Genomic DNA, 21,474 nt, shown 5'->3' with positions numbered 1-21,474 from the left:
GGCCTGTTCTGTTAAACTGTCAGCACTCAAGCCTCCACTCCCCACACCGAGCCTACAACGTCACCTTCTTTACTTCTTCTCTTTCTGCCCCTCCTTCCTTTCAATTACAAACGGCCACGCATGCACACAAACAGACACACGCATTAGATATTAGATATGTAAATACGGCCACGTAGGACTTGGTATCACACGGTGAAAATGTAAAATAGATAGAAACAAACAAATCATTCTCATCAAAGTGCGCCGTTGAGGAGGAGGGATCCGGTAATGGCATCCGATGCAGAAATGGTGATGTAGAACAAAGCACTGTGGGAAACAGATTTCTCTAAGCGGGTCGATTTGCATATAATTGTCCAAGTTTTTCTTATCGGGTAGAGGGATATCCTTTTGAACAGCTCTGCAGAGGCATTGTGCTGGCAGCGAGATATGTAACTTACTTTTGAAATCAGATTTTTTTTTTTTCTTCTCATGGTTTGTAAGAGGAGGCTAAAATAGATTTAGATGCTCACTTTGATGCGGTGTCATGTTTTAAAGTGGACTCTTATATTCTCCATTTGTAGGTAAACTCAAATCACCCCGCTGTCATAATAGTGACAGTGTCGAAATAAGATAAAGAAAAAAGAATTAAATTCCTGCATTTAAGACTCAGACAAATTCTCAAACCCAGTACAGGTATTTTCAAGAATCAGCCTTTTTCCAATGTGTCATGCTTTATATATTGGTCCAGCCATCTGGAAAAATTTGATGTCTGAATTTGTTTTATAACAAGCGGCCGTAGATGGATGGATAAATGTGTGATATAATGCTCATACAGTGCCTATCATAAGTATTCACCCCCTTGGATGTTTTACTAAATGTGAGACTATTGGCAAGAATTTGATGGACCTCTATTGAATTAGACCATTAATGGAAAAAGGGGGTGATTAATTATTCAAACAATTATATTTCTTTAAATATTTTTGTTTAATTGACATTACTTTGTAGAAATCTGTTTTTACTGTAGCATTAAATTATTTTTTCCAATAAATTTTTGTGTTAAAAAAGCCAAATTTTAATGACCATGATTGATTTATGAAAGCACTAAAAGGGTAAAACATCCAAGGGGGTGAATATGTATGATAGGCACTGTATATCCATGTATATATATTTGGTCATTACTTGTTTTAACTGTACAATACCACGGTAACCATCACCGAACGCAAAGCATACCTCTAGAAAATTTTGAAAATCTAAAAACACAATTATCTGTCTTCAAAAAAAAGTTTTTAAGGTAGAAAAGATACTCCCTGAATTTCCTAAATCGAGGGGGCTTTTCCTTCTCGAATCCAATAAGATAGCAGAGATAAGTGAGGAAACAATGAAACGCGGTTATGTTCAAAACAAAAATGTTAGCGCTAATTATTCAATGGGCAGAGTGGCCGGCCATTAGGGATAGTGTAAGTCGAAGGAGGTCTGCAAAGACCGACTGGAAGGTTTTTCCTCACATTAACCACTCCGCTGAGGTTGACAAAAGCAGGACTTTCCATTAAATAATGACGGCAGACGCCATGAATTTTGCTATCTGGAGCACACACCTGCTGGGGGAGGGACTCCCAGGCTTTGTAGTTCACCGTTCTCATGGAGACACAGATGTTCTCAGAGTTGAATTGCAGCGACAGCAACATAAAACTAAGAACTGTCCTTGTTGATTACGAGCACCTCCCCTGGTCTTCTGTTCGATCTCTCCTGGTCTGGAGAGCGCTTGACGCGAGAGCCAGACCTCTCTCGACCAAAACTAGTAGCCAAGGCATACTTCAATGCTATCGTTGGTGCTCTCGGCTGATGTTCGGCGCAGCGTTCTAACCTCGATGCACTATCTTCCACCCGCAGGCCAAATACATGATCATGGATTTATTTTATTTTATTCACTAACTTTTTTTTTTTTTTTATTTTTAACTTAAATTATTTACTGATTAGGAGAACCTTACATGTCATCGTACACATGACAATGACAAAACTTATTACCATTACCGTTCTGCTTTAACATGGTAATCTATGCACAGAAGTTGACAGGATAGAGTGTTTTTATTCCATTTGTGGTGATTTTTTTTTGTCAAAACTAACATTTAAAGCCGCCACAGTGCATAATATCCCCCAACAGACCATGGAACAGTGCTTGGACAGCTTTTTGGCAAGTGTTGAGATATCTATTCACCAAATTAATCTAATATCTGATCGTCCAACTGACTTAGACTAGCGTGTACTTTCATCAATTTTCCCGATGTCACAGGCAACCATGAAGACATCTTCACAATAACAAACTACCGTTCATTCTTGTTAAGTGTTGCCCTTTGATATCGCAATATATTTCTCTTTATTTATCTCAGAGCAAGGTTAGACTCCCATCACGTTAATGAATACAATTCTTGCGTTCTAACTCTGGCACTGCTTTAATACATCACTTTTATACATTTCCAAACAACAGTAATCAATCACCTGTAATCTGATTTGTACCAATGCCAGTTGAGAGAACTGACGCACATGTTCTACAAACACAAGGATAAATAAAGACTGCATTTCCACAACAACAACAACATTTTGTACTCACCAGGAAACTTGTTAATATGCCCCGTGCATTGTGATTGGCAGCTCCGCAGAACAATTGATAAAGCTTGGATTTGCAAGAGAATCAAATAAAGGGTCAGAACATAAGTTAAGGCCATAAATAATCCATTTACTTTCTTTTAAAATTTAGTTTTTACTTCAGTCTCACGGAATTATCAAATGCAGCAAGCATCACTTCATTTATTCCCAAAGCTTTTGGGATCTATAGTATTAAGATAAAAGCTTAAATTGAGAATTCAAGCATGTTTTGGGGAAGAAACTTGAATATGAGTTTAGTAACTTTGTCCGTGCAAAACAGCCGACCCTAAAAATAGTCAACTTTCATGTACATATCGGCTTCTGTTGATTCAGCAGAAGCGCAAAGCCAATAAAATGAGACTTTCCTTCAGCTATGTTTGATACCGATCTCCTTGCGAGGCATTTTCACGTTTACACGGATCACTGTTGAAGCTGTCAATCATTGCCACCACAACTATGGGTATCGCCGCAGAAATTAAAAGGACACAAAGACATTTAGAAAATAAACCAAGCAATGAGGGAAAAGAGCGGGTTACCATTACCTTATTTCACTTCCATGTTTACATACTTGATTCGCATGATATTATTACTGACATTGGGAGATCGCTTGACGGCTGCAGTCGTACAGACTGTGTTATAGTGGTAAATTTACAATTTTCAATGTTGAAATCTGCAAACATCCCTCAAAATGAACGACTCCAAACATCTGGCAAATGTAGTTTAGCGTTGTTATTTGTTTCCCCCTGATACGACCAGATTGTAAGTAAACCTTCTGATCGTTACTTAAAATTTGTCCACCAATACCAGCTATCCCCTGGAGAATGCTTTGTTTATGAGATAGGTTTATATAGTTTTAATGTGCGATCCTTGAGGTGTGCTGTCCAATTTAATATTGACATCTGTGCCATCTCAGGATGATGAAGCCGTTTCGGCGGTCTCAGATTCTTTGCACCGGACAATCCGGGGTCGTTTTACAGACCCGTTCTCCCCTGTTGTCATATGACGGAGCGGAAAACATGTGTGCGTAGCTATGAACTGTTTCTAATGCGGCGTTCCTTCGCTGACAAATGAACCCCTTGGTCCATGTTGTCCATTTCTATGTAGTCCATGTGTGGTCTGTTTTAAATGCCCCTGCCTCTTTTTACCAGGGCTCTGCCTCCCCTTGGATCTGCTCTTAGTGCTAAGAATAGATCTGTCAGTGTTAACAGGCTTTTGGCTTGCGTCTTATGTGATGCTGCAGCGTCATCATGATTGATGTCAACTACTATACCCCATCTTCTGCCACCTTCTGTACCATAAGATACTGCTAACTTACCGCTACATTCGTCTCTTTGGAACACAGGAATAGTGCACGCTGTACTCCTTGGTACTGTTATGGTTTCTCCACGATCAGTAAAATGTATATGATTGGATGCACATCTGCCATGCCACATAAAGTGAATGGAAGTTGAAATACGAAATGAGACTTGCAGGCTAAACATGATACAATGGCATGAAAATTGTGCAGGCGGGACTCTCTGATGCATCCCTGTTATTTTAGTGCTTGTAAAAAGGCATAAAGCCTTTATTTGATGTCAAATGCCCGGTACTGATTTCAGACAAATATAAGGCATTCAACAGATAGATTGTGTGATACAAAAAATCAATAGGTTATTAGTAATTATGGGTCTTATGCAGCTACTATTAGGAATATGAAAGTGTTGTAGTCAACATAAAGAAAAATATTGCACAAGAAGCAACAGCTTTGTCAGCAGCATTTGTCTTAGCTTTTATGCAAAATCGGGCTGGGTTGAGGATCCCTTCCAGTATAATAATGCAGAGTGCAAATTCATTGTGAGTAAATAATTATTTCTACTGCTGTGCTTGCAATACCCCGAAATGCTAAATGAGATGAATCAATCTAAATTTCACGCTTAAATGCATTTTAAATTGATTTACGGCGCACAAACGTTCACCAAACAAACCACTGTGAGTTTTGGCTTTGTAATGCTTTTAGTTTCAACGCGCTAAAATATACGAAAAAAAAAAAGGCCGGCGTTGGGGATCCGTGTCCGGGACCGTCCTGCCTAAGTCAGACGTCAAACATAAAAGCGTTAATTTGAGCGACGAATTCCGTGAACAAGTGCTACCGTGTCTAATAATTACACAAAAGAAGCTGAAGGAGGGCGGCGGTTATTGAGAGATGGGAAGATGAAGAATGAAATCAGAAGAGTCTAGACCTAAGGAGCGGAGTGAGTGAGTGAGATTAACAATGTGTGTGATGAGGCAAAATAGGAAAGAAAGCAGAAAGAAAAAAGGGAATGCAGAAAGCCCTTGGCCCCCCGCCTGCAATCTGCAATCTGCTGATGGCGAGGCTCGTGACGAGGAGGTGCACAGCATCCATTTTTAGCGATGAGGTCATCTTTAATTAACAAAACAAAGAGAGTCAGCTGTGTCACTCCAATCTGTTATCTGTACCCATGCTCAAGGACACTGGTTATCTCCATATAATTCAATCGCTTTGAATGAGGGCTTATCGACGCATTGGGGGGCATTCTTGGTCTCAACCAATAATCGAGCTCTTACATAAAACGGGGAGTGGGATCCCGCTGACCCCCGGCTGCAGAGGAAAGCGGGACATGAGGAGAGCGGAGAGGTATGTGACAGAAGAGGGGACTAAAGCGGAGGAACGTCCACATGTCATGTGTCCCGGTGAGCTGGAGATGTGAGCTGCAGGAGGAACCCGGGACTAAAATAAGGGCAAAGATCAAATGTCTAATCTGTCTCTCGGTCCGGCAGTGCCAGGATGAGGTGACATCATTTTCTGACTTACCTTCACTCCTGCCGTCATCTCTCCTCTTCCTCTCCTCTAGATTTGCTCTAGATCCTCTCCACCTCGTCTTATCTCCTCCGCTCCCCCTTCACCCCCCCCTTCTATTCCACGGCTTAATAAAATTGCTCCTCACACTAACTTCCCTGACAGTTTGGTGCCAGAACATCAGGTGGCATACGGTGGCAAAGACGGTCATAGTTTTTTATCAAATTGAATTCAAGTCGCAGGATAGTAATACAGGTGGCTCGGTGTGAGAGTGTGTGGGACTGCTACGCTGAGGAGCGCATTAACAAAAACAAAAAAAAAGAAAAAAGAAAGTGTCTCCTCAGCAAAGGTGTCATTTGAGGAAAGGAGCATCTATAACACAACGGGGTACGGATATGACGGGGGGAACCCGAACCGCTTTTATTTGGATTTACGTGTCCAATTACAGTCCAGTATTATTATTTTTCCCTGCAAAACTATCTACTAGGGTAAAAAGGTGTTTTGAAGAGTAGATGTTTATACAGGTGATTATGTATCGACGGTGGCTCGGATGTTCAAAATTCCAATCAAAATCTATGCATGAGATTCTTTTTATATTGACCTAGTTACCAATCAATACGGCGTCCCCCCCCCCCCGCCCCAGAGGATTTAGTGTCTAATATTAGGTTGCTTTGTAACTTGTTTTCAGTTGTTGCATAAATCAACGTTCCATCAAGAGATCATCTGGCATTGTCGATTTGAATGCACTTATCAAGTGTCTTAATACCATCTGAGAACGTCAATATCTTCTTGCATATCGCAGCTGGTTTGACCCATTATTGTAAAAGAATGCTGAGTCCGACACTAATACATCTGCACTGCCTATCTCCACCGGCCTCTCCGTAAACGCTGCCTCTGACTTGGTGTGCCATCTAGAGGCCTCCGTAAGCCATCCATCATTTCATTATTGATTTGAATGGAATCACGAGAGAGTAGGCTTGTAAAATAAATCACACAAGGGCACAGGGGGTGGGAGAGGTGGACGCTGTCCAAAACACTATATAATGTAGACCTACAACAATTGATTGACTTGTTGTCAGCTATTAAATTCAGGACTGACTATTTTGATAGCGTGATTTAGAATATACGAGTAAAAAAAGAATTATGAATTCAAATAAAAAACATCTAATCTGAATACTTATACAGTTTATTTGACCTATTTTCTGGATTGAATATGTTCTGACTAGAATATACAATCGTCATGTTGAGCTTTGAGAGACATTTTCCACATTTACTGACAATTCAAAGGATGACAAAAAAATTAATTGGGGAAATTAAATTAAGGGTTGGGAAATGTACAAGTAACAGCCAAATAAAAATATGAAAACATCATTGAAAATCAATAAATTTGTAAAAAAAATGTGTGCAATTTTGTGACTTGAGTTTCAACAAAACAGTAACCAATTCATCTTTTTTGAATACTTTTAGATGAAATTGTACATGCAAGGGTAAACATCAATATGGTTGAGTAGATTATCAAGAATGGTGCAGCAAAATGATGATTTCTCTCCCAGCCTGCACTCTTTATCATACGATCACAAGCTTTAAGATTGTGCTGCTCCTCATATGACATTAGGTGAAGGTTGCTATAGAATAACCCAACAGTGATATATCTGCCGGTAGATATGCCACCATCAGGCTTCCCTGGCATTTGCATCACTTCTTATTAAATCTGGATTGAGATAGGGGATTAAAAATACAAACAGGGAATGATGAGGTCTTCCTCTTTTTAGCTTTATTTCAGTTTTACACAATGAACTACTGTAGCTCTCACAAGCTGTGAATCAACTTACAGAAATCTAATTATGGCTGTCATTTGGGATGATTTATCATATTCGGAGACGGTGCGATAACCCACCTTTGCATCAGCTCTTATATACCGCCCGAAATGATTCACTGCAATCTTCAATGACCTCGTTTCACCTACACTTTGTTCCAGTGAGTCAGAGCCCTCCGCCTGCCATGCTGGCCTCATAAGAACAGGTGATCCCTCTCTGCTTGCTCCATCTGTACATCTGGCACCGGCATTGTTGGGACTTTTGCTCCCATGACCAAATTTGCCAATAACATTTGTACAGCAGACCTAGCTTCTAGACTAGGATAACTGTGTGGGGCTGCCAGGCGCATTAACTGGGTTGATTCACACTGATAAGTGAAATGTATATATTTTCACTTTTCACTTACACACAAACAGACAATTAGATGTCGTTAAAACATTGGCAAAGTCCAATGGACCATCATGACGGGTGAAGTGCTATACAGCTGTATACAAGCTATGTAGAAAACAAAATTCTCTGTGGCCTCTTTATTTAAGGCACATTTACTTGAGGAGAGGGCCTTCGACACAAACTTTTGCCTGCATGCAACGTTGTGTTGATGTCAATCCAAAGATGAATCAACATACACTCACCAGATCCTTCCCACCCTGGAGAGATCAAACCAACCAAGTGAACCAACGGCCTAATGATTACCTTCACATAACAACCCCAATCAACCCATTTCCTGCAAAGCAACTCCCTTATGAACATAACTTGGACCAACACCAAGCCCAACCCCAGCAGCTATATATTGGCAATGCCCCACAACCTCTTAGAATTGGAAACGGCCCACAACCTCTTGGAACTGAAGAAACCTCCAGTCCAGTCCAGTTGCCATGGCAAGATTTGACAAGCGATGAGCTGGATGACTGAGAACCTTCATTAGGATGTTCCTTGACGAACCGCTGGCGAGAGTGGCAGCAAGTCTGAGTAGGTCCAAGTCTCTGTCTGTTATGTTTGTCTCTGTTGTTTTCTTAGCTTTTTCAAGTTTTTCAAACGTCTAAACATGTGCAAGGAGTAATTTTATTCTATCCTATGGATATGGCAAAGTCTGTGCAATAATCCGGCAGCAGCAAACTTGCATACACTTGGAATCAGCTGATTCCTCTATGCAAGTTTGCCAGTGTGGTTCATGCAAACATCCCGAAGAAGGTGTTTCGCTTTCAGGGCTGTAGATCTGGGGTCACCGTGAGAGCGAGGTGACAGGAGAAGAAGTGGAGATACAAAACCCTCTGGTCCAGCAATCATGATGGGAAATGTGAATTCGCTGGCGAACAAGACAGATGAGCTGGTGGCCCTGGTACGGGATCAAGTACTGTACAGGACATGGCTAACTAGTAGCATCCCCACCGGTTTCTGTGCAGTTAGACTCGACAGAGACAATCAATTTACCGGGAAAAAGAAGGAAGGAGGGCTGGTGATGTACATTAATAACAAGTGGTGCCATCCTGGACATATAACTGTGAAGGAGACCATTTGCAGTGAAGACGTTGAGTTACTTTCGGGGAGTCTGCGACCTTAGCACATGCCGAGAGAGTTCTTGCATGCCATTGTTCAACGCGTTTCCATCCCGCCACGAGCCCTCCCTGGCAATGTCTGTGACGTCATCCATAAAACTGTTGCAAGGCTACAAACACAACACACGGATGCCTATTTTGCCATTATGGGTGATTTCGATCGTGTTATACTTGATTCCATCCACACAAACCTTCACTAATTTGTAGACTGCGCTGCAAGGAAAAACAGGACAATAGAACTCCTCGATGCAAACGCGAGGGATGGGTACCGTGCCATCCCCCTTTCTTTGCTGGGTAACTCCGATCACGACCTCATTTACCTGCAGCCACTGCACAAGCCGAGAGTACAACAACTTCTAGTCACCACACACACCTTCAGAGAATGGACACCAGAGGCAGAGGAGTTGCTGAGGGATTGCTTTGAGTCCACTGAATGGAGCATAGTGCAGGACAGTGAGAATTTGGAGGAGGTCACAGCATTCATAACTGACTATCTCAACTTGATGGAATGATGTCAAAAAACTCCTTGACAATAAGAAGAAAGCTTTTCAGGACAGCAGTATGACAGAGCTGAGGAGTGTGCAAGGGGAACTGAAAAGAGCCCAAGGAGGCATACGGGAGGAAGGTGGAGAAGAAAATGCAGGATAACAGCATGAAGGAGGTATGGCAGGGAGTTAGAAACATCACAGGGTGTGGAGGAAAGGCTGGCAAGGCTGATGGCGACATGTCCGGGGCCAACAAGCTGAACCACTTCTACAACCGCTTCAGCAACTCTGGTAATGGGGCGGCCATGGTTACTGGTATTGATCATGGGGCAGCCATTGATACACCCATTGTCACCTCCAGAGCACCTGACCCACCTGCCTCTGACAACAACCTTGACAGTGACTGCACACCGGTGTCATCACATCTCACCACCCCCCACCTCTGCTTTCTGGTGATTTTAGACCAGTTGCCCTCACCTCTCACTTGAAGACCCTTGAACGTGTGCTGTTGCTTAACCTACTCAAATCCCAGGCTCACCATACACCGGACCCCCTGCTGTTTGCAAGAGAACGTGGGAGTTGAGGATGCTATCCTGTATCTTCTACACAGGGTGATCTCTCACTTGGACAAAGGGGGCAGTGCTGTGAGAATCACATTTTTTTTGATTTCTCCAGTGCTTTCAAAACCATCCAGCTTCTCCTGTTAAAAGACAAACTGCTGCGGATGGGAGTTGTGACCGACCTAGTGACCTTACATAGAGGCTGTGGTCAGCAGCACAGGTGTGCCAGAGGGAACCGTGCTCTCCCCAGTACTGTTCACTCTGGACACCACCGATGTCAGCTCACAACTCAGAGACTTGTCACATGCAGAAGTTGTCTGATGACACTGCAGTGGTGGAGTGTATCAAGGATGGATAGGAGGGTGCGTAAAGGTGCCTTGTAGAGGATTTTGTTTAGTGGTGCCGGGCCAACCAGCTGCAGCTGAACACCACTAAAACCAAGGAAATGGTGATGGACTTTAGGAGAACCACACCACCGCTGTTGCCTGTCACTATTGATGGGGAGAAAGTCCGCACTTGTGTACACTTGTGTGTACATCTTGACAATTAGCTGAACCGGTCTACTAATTCAGATGCACTCTGCAGACTCGACTTCCTCAGGAGGCTGAGGTCCTTCAATGTCTGCAACAAACTTTTGCTTATGTTCTACCAGTCTGTTATGGCCCTTCTATGTTGTGGTATGCTGGGCAGCACTAGGAAGAGAGACACTAGATGTCTAGACAGACAGGTGAGGAAGATAGGGTCTGCAGTGGCCATGGAGCTGGAGACTCACTATAACAGCCGATAGGAGGCTGCTTTCTCTACTGGACAATGACCACCAGCCCCCCGCACACCATTTTCACCAATCAGGGCACTTTGTTCAACTACAGACTCCCGTCTTTTTTCCCAAGACAGACGTAATGGGGGGGTCCTTTGTCCATCGGGCCATACAGTTGTTTAACAACACACAGAAGGATTTTAGCCTAATGGACACCCCGCCCCTAGATGTGTGCATTATGTTTGATATGTGCATTGTGTCTTATGTGTATGCTGCAAGACACCTTAGTTTCCTTCTGGATCAACTACTACTCTACTACTCTACTACTGTACTTGAACTTATTTTCACATCCCTATATTTCCTCCATACTGGAAATCTTTAAGTTTTTTTTGTCTCTTTGGGTCCACTATATTGGAAAACAACTATGATCTGCTTGTGTTTCAACCTGTGCATGCCATTAGCATTGAGTGAGTGGTGAGACTGAGCAAGCAGCGAGAGCTTCCCAGGGGTGGGTGGTATCTCTCACAGAGTTTGCATTGAATAATTACTTCCTCATGCATCATGAGCTGTGGAATTTTTTATTTTTTTTCATTTTGTGAATAGTATTTTTCTTGTTTTTTTTTTGTTTTCTTTAAGGAAAAGTTTGTATAAGGTAAATGAGGCTCTGCAGGGGAGCTGGCAAGGACTCACCTGGTCTGAAGTAATGACAAGTAATTTAATATTTGTCTAAATAAAATGATGCCAGGAAATAGCCGTCAACTTCAGGACCAAAAAGACATGTTGATGTTTTATTTGATAAATATAACCCGAGACGTGTCTGCGTGGTTTTGTTCCGTAAGACAAGATGAAACTAAAATGTTGACCTTGGCTTTTGCACACTGAAAATGAGTAACAACATATCGGTAGCTTCTCGTGGTGTTGAGGCTTCCAGGAAGCATCATAGCGGAAGAGCTCTTTTAAGTGGAGTACTTGTATAAATACCACTTCAACTACCACTGCGTTTCTGAAAATCTCCCTGCTCCTCTGTTGCCATCACAAATAAAAATGATAATATTAATTCATGGCCGTAGCTCTTGAATGTGAAATTCGCCAATGTGGGCGGTCCAAGGGTCCTCTGCTGGACGGAGAATGCAAAAACAGAACAAGTTTCCACACTATTGCTTTTATATATATATATATATATATATATATATATATATATATATATGTATATATATGTGTGTGTGTGTGTGTGTGTGTGTGTGTGTTTGTGTGTGTGTGTGTGTATAGAGTATATATGAGACTGGTTCCCTGTCGATCAGACAAAAGGACCATATTAATAGGCAACAACTATTCACTCACTCTCCTTTCACATGGGGGCAATTGGGGTTTCACAAAACCTGTTCAAAACGACTTCACTGTTAGCCTAATGGACCAAATCGTGACTAAAATTGCTTTATTTTTCTTTGACCATTGTATACTTCAAAATGACTTGGCTCCCGGTGTATAGAATGTTGTCAAGAGAATCCTGAAGAAGAACCTCATGAATAGACCTATCCTCATTTGAGTGCAAAGTTATCTTTCAAACTCTTATATGACTAAAATCAGACCATTTTTTTGAACAATAAAGCAATTGTGTTGTACAGCAGCTCTATTATGGCATAGATACCAGACTTTCAACATATTTTAGTAGATGAGCTGAATTTTAAATGAATCATTGCCAACTATCAGAATAAGGGGTTCTCTCTCAAGGTCCCCAACCTTGATTTAGACCTGAAATCCATTTTTTTTTTGCAGTGTAAGCCAAGGCTTATCCTTTTTCAGAGACTATCGCTGTGCGTGGAACAGCAATGTATCTTTTTGAATCAACTTCAATGAAACAACATAAACAAACCCCACTAATTATGTTTGCAACAAGACTGTTAATCAACTCATCAGATTGCAAAGCTTAATAAAAATGCACACTTGTGAATGCACTGAATGTTTTTCGAGAAATATCACTTTTTGGTCTTTCAGCACCATGGACAACTCACATAGTGTGAAAGAGTGCAATAACCTCGGTAAGTTACTATCAAAATATGCATCGCTGCTCTTTGTCCTCTGTCAGTAAACAAAGTGCAGGGGGGATCTATTATGGCCACATATATCTGCTCCATCTTTTAGATTTTTTGATGTATTTCTGCAGCTTCGCTGCATTCCTCGGCCGGATTTCTTCCCAACTATCTAAACATAACAAATTAAGGTTAATTTCTCTCTCTCTGATCACAGCCTCTCAGTTTTTGTGTGGATTTTGTTTACTGTGTTCACATTCATTTTTACTTGAATTAATCAGATCCAATGTCCAAGATTCCCCTGATGCTTGACAGAAATTGAGGAAAAAAAGAGGATAGAAGTGCAAATGTTTTATCTTCACAGGCCCCATAAACACAAAAATCACCGATTAAGTGTGGGAGTTTACTTTGCCACTGACTAAACTTATCTATTGGATCCTTTTCGATACTTTTCTTTGAAAGTGAAAGTCTTTTCAGTGGTACATATAAAATGGATCATCAACAACTCTGATCTCAGAATGGGCTGTTGTAGTCACTTTGACATTTTTTACTGACAATTACTGCTGCGCTGCAATATGGCAGTGCACAAAAAAGACCATCATCGGCATGGCAACCAGGGGGCTGCAACAATTGGGCTTGTGATTGAGTGGGAGGGGCAGCACATCCATCAACTGTTCACCTGTGATCATAGTGCCAGGTAAGATCAGGATAAGGATAACAATGACGATATATAAAACAATAAGGTTAAAAGACTTAGTGTATATAGACACCATTGAGATATCTAGCAATGTAGAGTTTTTAATTTATTGGGTTATTGGAAGTAAATGCAGAGAAAACCCATGCAGCACTAACCATCGCACCACCATGATGCTGGTATCCCAAATGATAAATATATGTAGTAATAGACATAACAATTATAATAGTACATGTACTTATGAATTGCTTTAAACAATGTGCTGTTCAAATGAGAAGTAGTGCATGTAGGAATAAACAAAAAATCTTAAATTGATTCATTTATTGACTACTGTAGTTTACGCACTTTGGTTCAGAAAAAGACACAATGCCACTAACTGACCAAATCATCGATGGCAACTCTAACCACAACTTGAGTTTTGATTAATTTGATCGTATCTTCTTTCAAATAGCAGCTGTCAGAATGCACGCTTAATGTCTGCAACTGTGTATGTTATTCACCATGATAAATCCACTTAGAGCTCTTTTGGAGAATTAAGTTGCAGACAAAGGTAAAAATTGAATGAGCCTTTTTTGCCTCCCATGCTGGCATGGTTTCCTTTTCTCAGTGTGAAGCCAAATATGTGGCGGGTTTGACGGAAGAGTGATTGCAAAATGATGACTCATGAACGATGATGAATGTTTTGAGTCAGGCACAAGTCACGGTACAAAAAAACAAAAATTGATTATCTGTATGGCGAAGACTTAGCAGCATTACACATTTGATTAGTAAGGCAAGACTGATGACCTTTTTGAACAGTGTGCTCAGACACTAATATGACTTTTCAAAGCAGCAATGGAGACAAGAAAATGCACAGTTCCATATTGTATCACAAGCAGAAATTGATAATAATTTCTGATATTTTCATCGGAGGAATATGAGCAACATTCAAGGGTATTAGCTCAAAGAGAGATACCATTCACAAACAAGATATTCGTGATTGCATCCATTCATGCAGGAAGCTGTTACTTATGAAGCGCCATGTCATCGTGCAGCATTTCAAGCCGTTTAAATATACTAAAGATGCAAAAATAAAAAGACATCCATCTTGTTGTAAAAGTCAAACCATTCAAAACCACCTCTCAATCAGTAGTACGTACTAAAATTATGATGTGATTGAAAATACGCGCGCGCACACACACACACACACACACACACACACACACACACACACACACACACACACACACACACACATACACACACACACACTTCAGTATGGTGATAAGATTTACAACTCTGACTCCGCTTATTTTTAATTTGTTAAGTTCCATATTTTTTGATATTGCAACGTCACATTCTGAATTGAGCTTACTTTTACTTATCAAGGCGCTTTGATTTAGTACAAGCTAGTCTGGCTCAACACACACAAACACACACACACACACACAAATATTATAATGCATCTTTTTTTCCCACTTTCGCCCGTTTTCATCACAGTGAAATCCCTCTTGCAGTCAGAGAGGAAAATATCAAGCTCCAAAATCTAGGCCTATATATTGCTACTGTCAAGCCTGATTGTTTATTCTTCGACTCAAGTCTAGACAGCTCTGACATAAAAAATATGGCCTTGAGAACCAAGTGACACATTGCCGTGCACGTTGGTGAGTGTGTATGCCCGACATGTGTGACTCATGCCCAACAAGGCTGAGTGTCTGCATGTAGCTGTATGTTTATCTTTCCTCTCTCTTAGGCACCAGTGATTCAATTTGGCAGTGGATGCGGATGGAGCCGCAGCTTCTGTGGAAGTCTGCAAATATTGAGTCCCATCATCTGGATGCAGGTGGTGTTCATACTGTTGACCAAAGCAAAGGAGGGAAAACTCTAATATCTCCCGCCACCAGTTTTTCTGTTATGTCAAAGCTTAAATGGAAGAACTCGGTCCCTGATCATTCCAGAAAAGATCCCCTTTCCGAATCACGGATAAAAGGGCTAGTAAGCAAAAGTAACTTGGTCACCTAAATTATCATTTTCTCATCTTCTTAACATCACAGCATTGGTAGTTTTTTGTCTTGTTTTTCCCTAAATCATCGTCTTATTCAACATATAGCTCAGTTTTTTGTGTCATCTTAAAAACTTGTGAAAATGATTTGGGTGATTATTTTAAGAGGGTGACAGTATGCTACATGCTTATATTATAAGATCCCACTGACGCTATCAGTGCTGTATTTCTTATAAGCGTTATCGAAGTCAAGTGGTTGTACTGGGATTACAGAGTGTGAGCAGGATTTGGAGCAGCTAATAATGTCATAAATGCATAAACTGAAAAATAAATATGTAGTGTTTATATAAAAGTAAGACTGAGAGAGAAAAAGTTGCAAGTTGGAAAAGGTCACTATCTTCTTTGAAGGTCTTACTGAGCTGTAAAGATAAAGTGGAAAAATTACTCTAACAAGTGCACGATTCAAATGTCATTTGGAAATCGGTTTTCTCGGAGATTGAGCTTCTTGGAGAGCGCATCCGACTGACCTAATATTTCTTGACACCCAAAGGAGCGTCTCTTATGCTTGAGCCTCACCAGCGCTTGATTACATCTTGTTCTCTTTCAAATTCCAATTCTTGTTTTTAATAAATGCCCCCTCCTTAGCACTGCAGAAATTAGTCAAAACACCTCATGCTGGTCTGAAGTTCCAAGTATGAGCCTTGACTAATCTCTGGTTTAGGATTTTCCCCTATGATTGTTTAGATTGTCAAATATGGTTTGCTGTAAATCAGCCGAATAATCCTTTAGCGTGCACCCTCCCTGAGATGTTACAGGAGCCTGGAGAGCAAGCTCGCTGGTTCAAATCATCACACAGTCTTGGAAAATATGAACAGGGGGAAAAATGAAGGACTTGCTTTCCAGAAAACCACCAAGATGCCCTCGAGCAAAGCATTTATCCCAAAACTGCTCCATTAGAACTGCTCGGTGGCCAATGGTAGACGACTGGTTACACAAGTGGAATGCGTGTGTGTTTTTCTGCCTGTGAACGTCAAGAAGAGAAACTCTGAGAAAAAAAAAAAAAAATACAACAAAACAAAACAGAGGAATGAGTTGCTTTGGATGAGAAAACATGTTTGTTAGATTGTATTTACAGAACAACAACAATGTGCAAGGTAAACTTGGACTTCTCAATTTTTGTGTTTTAATGAGTAGCCCTACATTTTCCTTGCAGGGCCACAAAAATTATCCTTAAAAAGAATCCAGCAGGCAGTACAAATCCAATAATTTCAAAATAAGTCAGTGTAAGTGTGAGAAAATTATACTTCTCATCACCATGCCCATTTATTTGCTGAGTCCGAAGAAAAAAGATCTCATCATTTTAAGAGGCCCCTATTATTTCATAAATCTATTCCTGCTATCCTCTCCAAGTTTGTATCAGTGATCTGGATCCTCCTCGGTCAGGAGAACAATGGGGGGTTTTGAGTATCTGCAGTTTTCAGCATTTACCGTTAAAGAGGACGCTACCGAGAACTCCAGGATGTTGATACCAGAGCGTTACGGAGCCCGCTGGGCAGCTTCATTTTGGGCAATTATAATTTAATCGATGCTCACACATGGAACTAATGTGCAGTGGAAGGTGCACAGACACATTTTTTGAGAGGATGGAACGTTGCTGAAAAAAACTAGACATTGAGTGCAAGCTGAGTGCTCAGTATTAATCAAAAGTTCAGGAATAGATATATAAACTTGTCCCTATCTGGTGTGGACACACATTTGCTGCATGCAGAACATTGCATAGTCTATACAAAAGTAACTGAGATGATTGAACCCTCTTCCTATCTCCTGCAGAACCTCTGCAATTTCACAGTACATGGAGTCATGGAAGAGCCACGGGCAAGTGTTTCTGGCAGTAATGTGCGATGAGATGAGCCAGAAGGGGTGAAAATCTATTTTGTTGAACGTGTAAGTGCATGTCTCCTAAAAGCAGGTACATATTTCACATTGGATGAGATGGAACCATGACAGCTGAAGCAACGATGTGAATACAAATTGTCTTCATTTGCACCATGTTCAAAGCACCTTTTGCTTTGTTTTTGCAGATGTCCACTTTAAGCCATATCAAATGCCCCAATTAGATGTGATCGAGATTCTTTTTGGAAATGGTGATTTTTGCTCGGGGGCTCATCGGACACAGGTTTAGCAGAATTAATATAAAATAAAGAGAAGGTACGCTCTGTCTGTGGACTGTCCAATCCGCTGTTACTTCGGTCTCTCTGAATGCTGTTTTTTTTTTTTATAAAACTAGACATAACTTTTCAGTTTGCAGCTCCGTGGCCGATGCGGGGCCAGCAGGCTCCGGCATTGACTCCTTACAATGCCATCTTTGAAACGACTATTGCTTTGCATCCCGTCATATCAAACAAGAGTGTCAGTCAACCGATAGAGTGATATGTTGCACAGTCAATGGCAACAGCAAATGAATAGAGCCGGTGCCCCTGACGCAAATTGAAAACCCCTCCCACGCCTCGCGTCCCCCCAACGTCCTGTCAGCCCGCCCACCACCCCTCGCTCGCTTCGATACAATTTTCCGCATAGGTGGAAGTTTGCCTTAGACGTGCGCGACAAGCTATGATTTAAAGAACATTGTGAGAGTAAACAACTAAGATATGACTAACAAAGACAAAAAGACAGCATTACAAATTACTGTCTCTTACGACTTGATTTATAGTGGTGACTGGCATATACCAGAGTGAGTCACCCACACCATCTGCCCCGTCCTACCTCACTGCTTAGTGGTTCCCATGCTTCATCAGCACTCCTCCCTTGGGTGATATATGGCCTGTCAATACTTCCCAATGACTAAAGCCAAATCCTTCCAGACCAATATTATTAAGTTCCTATCACCCTTCCTCTGACTCATCCGAGCCTCTTGCGATAACTATGACCACAAGTCTGGTCCCGCAGCACCAACTATCCTGCATCATCTTCCCCCCCCCTGGACCGAAGCTTCGACCTCAACGAGCTTTCATATGATTGCATTCATTTTTAATGCCACATTTGTGTTCTGATCTACTCGTCGAATATCTCCGTCATCCGTGATCACCATCTCTTTTATGGTCTTGATGCTAATGACATTTTCATCTCATCCTGCCTTGAAAACATCTTCTCATCGGGGGAAAAACTATGGGCTGTAATGTGAACTCAGGACAATATCTCAAGAAGCATTGGAAATTCACGCACGAGGTATTTTTGGGATACAAATCTGTTTCCGTCGAGTGAAAATACATTGTAGTATTTGGCTGGCATTTAGTTGGATCATGTAAGACAAAGCGGGATTCAAATGTGCATTGTGGTCTCATCGCTGGGGCACAAATTGGTCCTACACAATTAAGTCTCCCACCCCCTTCTATCCCATTTAATGTTTGATCAAGTCGATTCATTCAAAGATCATCACATGTTGCTCCTCGTGGTAACATCGAAATCAATTCAGGATCTCATTGCCTGTATGGCGATGTATTGATGTGTACTTGAAATTAAGCATGGCTCTTGTTGATTTTCCACTAGCCAACATCCACCGATGTGGACATGCACTTAGAACATACCCGAGACTCCAAAACAATACATGAAGATACAATATTTGTTGAACCCTCCGACATGCATGGCAGGGGCGCATGGAAGGCGTAATTTAATTTAATACCTGTGTAAACCTCTGCCTCCGATGGGTCCTCCACTCGTTTATGCTGGATGATGTAGTCGGACACCTTGTAGCCAATCAGAGGCTCCACATCCATCCATTCCAGGGCCACCATTGTGCTCGAAGGCTCCAAATAGGGGGCCAGATGCAAGCTAGACAGAAAGAGAGAAGACAAGACATAAGATATGTAACTGGTGAACAGAAAAATATATATATCCATAACATCTCTATATGGTTCTTGTGAAATGTTATATAGGAAGACAGCGCTTTCTAACAAAAAGGGCCTTCTGATGCCCTGTCCTCCTGTATGGTTCTTTGCATATTTTTTGTTTTATAATCTAATGGATACAATAATAATTTGTCTTGCCCCTCAGCTAGGCGTGTGACAAATGACTGAGGGACATAGGTCGTCTCTCTTTCATAAAAAGTGATGCTTCTTGGATTCCTCCTTGTACACATTGATAATAAGTTATTACTGGCATTAGATCCCAGTATTGGCCGGAGTTTGACAGTTGGCTGTTGCAAGGATTCTTTCCTGGACTTAATGTGCCAGCAAGCATGGCCCCATGGAAGGCCTAACCACAAATCTGGTTGTGACACTGTATTCTCCGTTTCCATTTTTTTTACTACCCCATTCATAATCAAAATTCCAAAGCAAAATACCTTCTCAAACATAAAAAAAAGATGAATAAACACATAAAAAAAGTTGAAAAAAGTCAATTGTACCTAAATACTACACTTTCAACACTTACATTTTGATATTGCAGATGAAAATAAAGCATAAAACACACACGCATGCGAAAACAATGATGTCATCCTCATAGTATTCATCCTTGATTTTTAGTGTAACAGAGTTTTCAACAGCACTTTATACAGGAAAAAAAGGCCTGAAGCTTTTGATTTCTGTTATTTTCAAAAGTGACCGCATTTATTAAATATACATCGGTATATTAAACAGAACTGTTGAGTGTCTTAAAGCACATTTCAGGAATTTCATCATTACAGGATAATCAAGAGACTCCAGGCCTCTAAAAAGTAAATAAGTGTATATACTACTTGTACCTCTTTTACTCTGTAACCAATTGAAATTCTTTGACTTAACTGAATAGTTTGGGGATTCACCAAATGCTTTTGAACAAGCAAATGTTCACTCTTCTGAATTTTGAGTGCTGTGTTCCCATGGTAATCTTAGTATCTGAAGTCTCACCTTTTCCACCCCCCGTTTCACTTTGAAAGTCCTCCGAGTAACAATGGATAAGAAAGATGACTCATGAAACCGCCGGCATATTATTAGAACACCTTGAATGAGAGCATGTTCTTTTCAGAGGGGTGCAAGGCCCGACTGACAGCTATTAGAACTTTGGAGACTGCGCTTGTGCCTATAACTTCCTCGAGAGCCTGGTTGTCAGTGCAGACAGATGTGTGTGTGTGAGTCCATGGGCACGCGCTTGTGTGTGTGTGTGTGGCTGCGTGCGCATATGTGAGTGCTCCTGTGGTGCATCAGTGCGTGCATCCATGAAATCTCCCCTGTGCGTGAATTCCTTGGTGTCTTGGAGTTACCTCACACTTACATTGGCTGTCGGAGGGGACTGCAGTTAGGCAGGCCGTCTTTGCTGAAGGCACTCAGGTCACAGCGACACCAGTTATCAATGACATCGCCCTTTCCGGCACACCAGTATGAGCTCATTGTGGCACTCTTGAAGGCCTGTAAAGGGTAACAGGTGAGAGAAATGCAATTATCTCTTGGTACATGCACTCCCCATTCATCCACGATTACCGTATCCACCTCACCGACCTCCTCCACCAGTGCCCTCAAAGTCCCAGCACAAACACACACAGGGGGCCAAATTTTATTTTATTTTTTTTTCATTTTTTTTGTTATTATTTTCTTTTTTAATATATAACAACACTACCAACACGTCATGGTTGTTGTGGTAGTTTGATGTTTTGGCAACCACGGGTGCCCGAGCTGTACCTCATTAGCTTCTCAAAGACTGTCTGAAAATGTCTTCTTTGTGAGGGTTTAAAATGAATTTCAAGATGATAGAAGTACTGCAGCGGGAGCACACACACACACACACACACACACACACACACACAAAATGCCATATCATATCATCTCTCCTCAATTACCGGAGGCCAGGAACATCTCACTACCGTCGTCTGGCTTTAACCGTGATATCATAAATGCACTTGTGACTTTTATGATGGGAGTGTGAATGCTGTGACACTCCCCATCTCCTCCGATCTATGCGTGTGTTCGTGTGCCGGTTTCTCCGTGCCGACGTCGGTTCGGTCTATAAAGGGGGTGGGCGGTGAGACGATGGGAGATGACATCATCTCCTTTCCTTGTGCTGCTTCATTAACGGGTGAAAGAAAAATCAAAGGCAGAAGCTCAGTCATCTTCTAAAAGGCAGCAAAATGCCAATACAACAGTCAAAGCAATAAAATAAAATGTCAGGGCTTTCCTTAAAGCCACAGGCATGATAAGAGAGTGAG

General features: G+C 41.4%; 1 protein-coding gene across 3 annotated transcripts in view; it reads right to left on the bottom strand.

Annotated features, from left to right (window-relative positions):
- astn2 (astrotactin 2) overlaps positions 1 to 21,474 on the bottom strand; it is a 269,469-nt gene that overhangs the window by 22,881 nt on the left and 225,114 nt on the right. For all 3 annotated transcript variants that reach the window (XM_086152123.1, XM_086152124.1, XM_086152125.1), the window contains 2 exons: positions 20,547 to 20,680; positions 18,979 to 19,127 (listed from right to left, as the gene is read on the bottom strand). In XM_086152123.1, coding sequence (XP_086008249.1) covers positions 18,979 to 19,127; positions 20,547 to 20,680 — 283 coding nt within the window. The remainder of the gene's footprint in view (positions 1 to 18,978; positions 19,128 to 20,546; positions 20,681 to 21,474) is intronic.

Source organism: Fistularia commersonii, chromosome 9 (genome assembly GCF_037954325.1).
Source record: "Fistularia commersonii isolate RoL2024-O1a breed Wild chromosome 9, RoL_Fcom_v1.0, whole genome shotgun sequence".
NCBI lineage: Eukaryota > Metazoa > Chordata > Actinopteri > Syngnathiformes > Fistulariidae > Fistularia > Fistularia commersonii.
The sequence above is the reverse complement of the archived record's forward strand: the minus strand, read 5'-3'. Positions and strand labels throughout refer to the sequence as shown.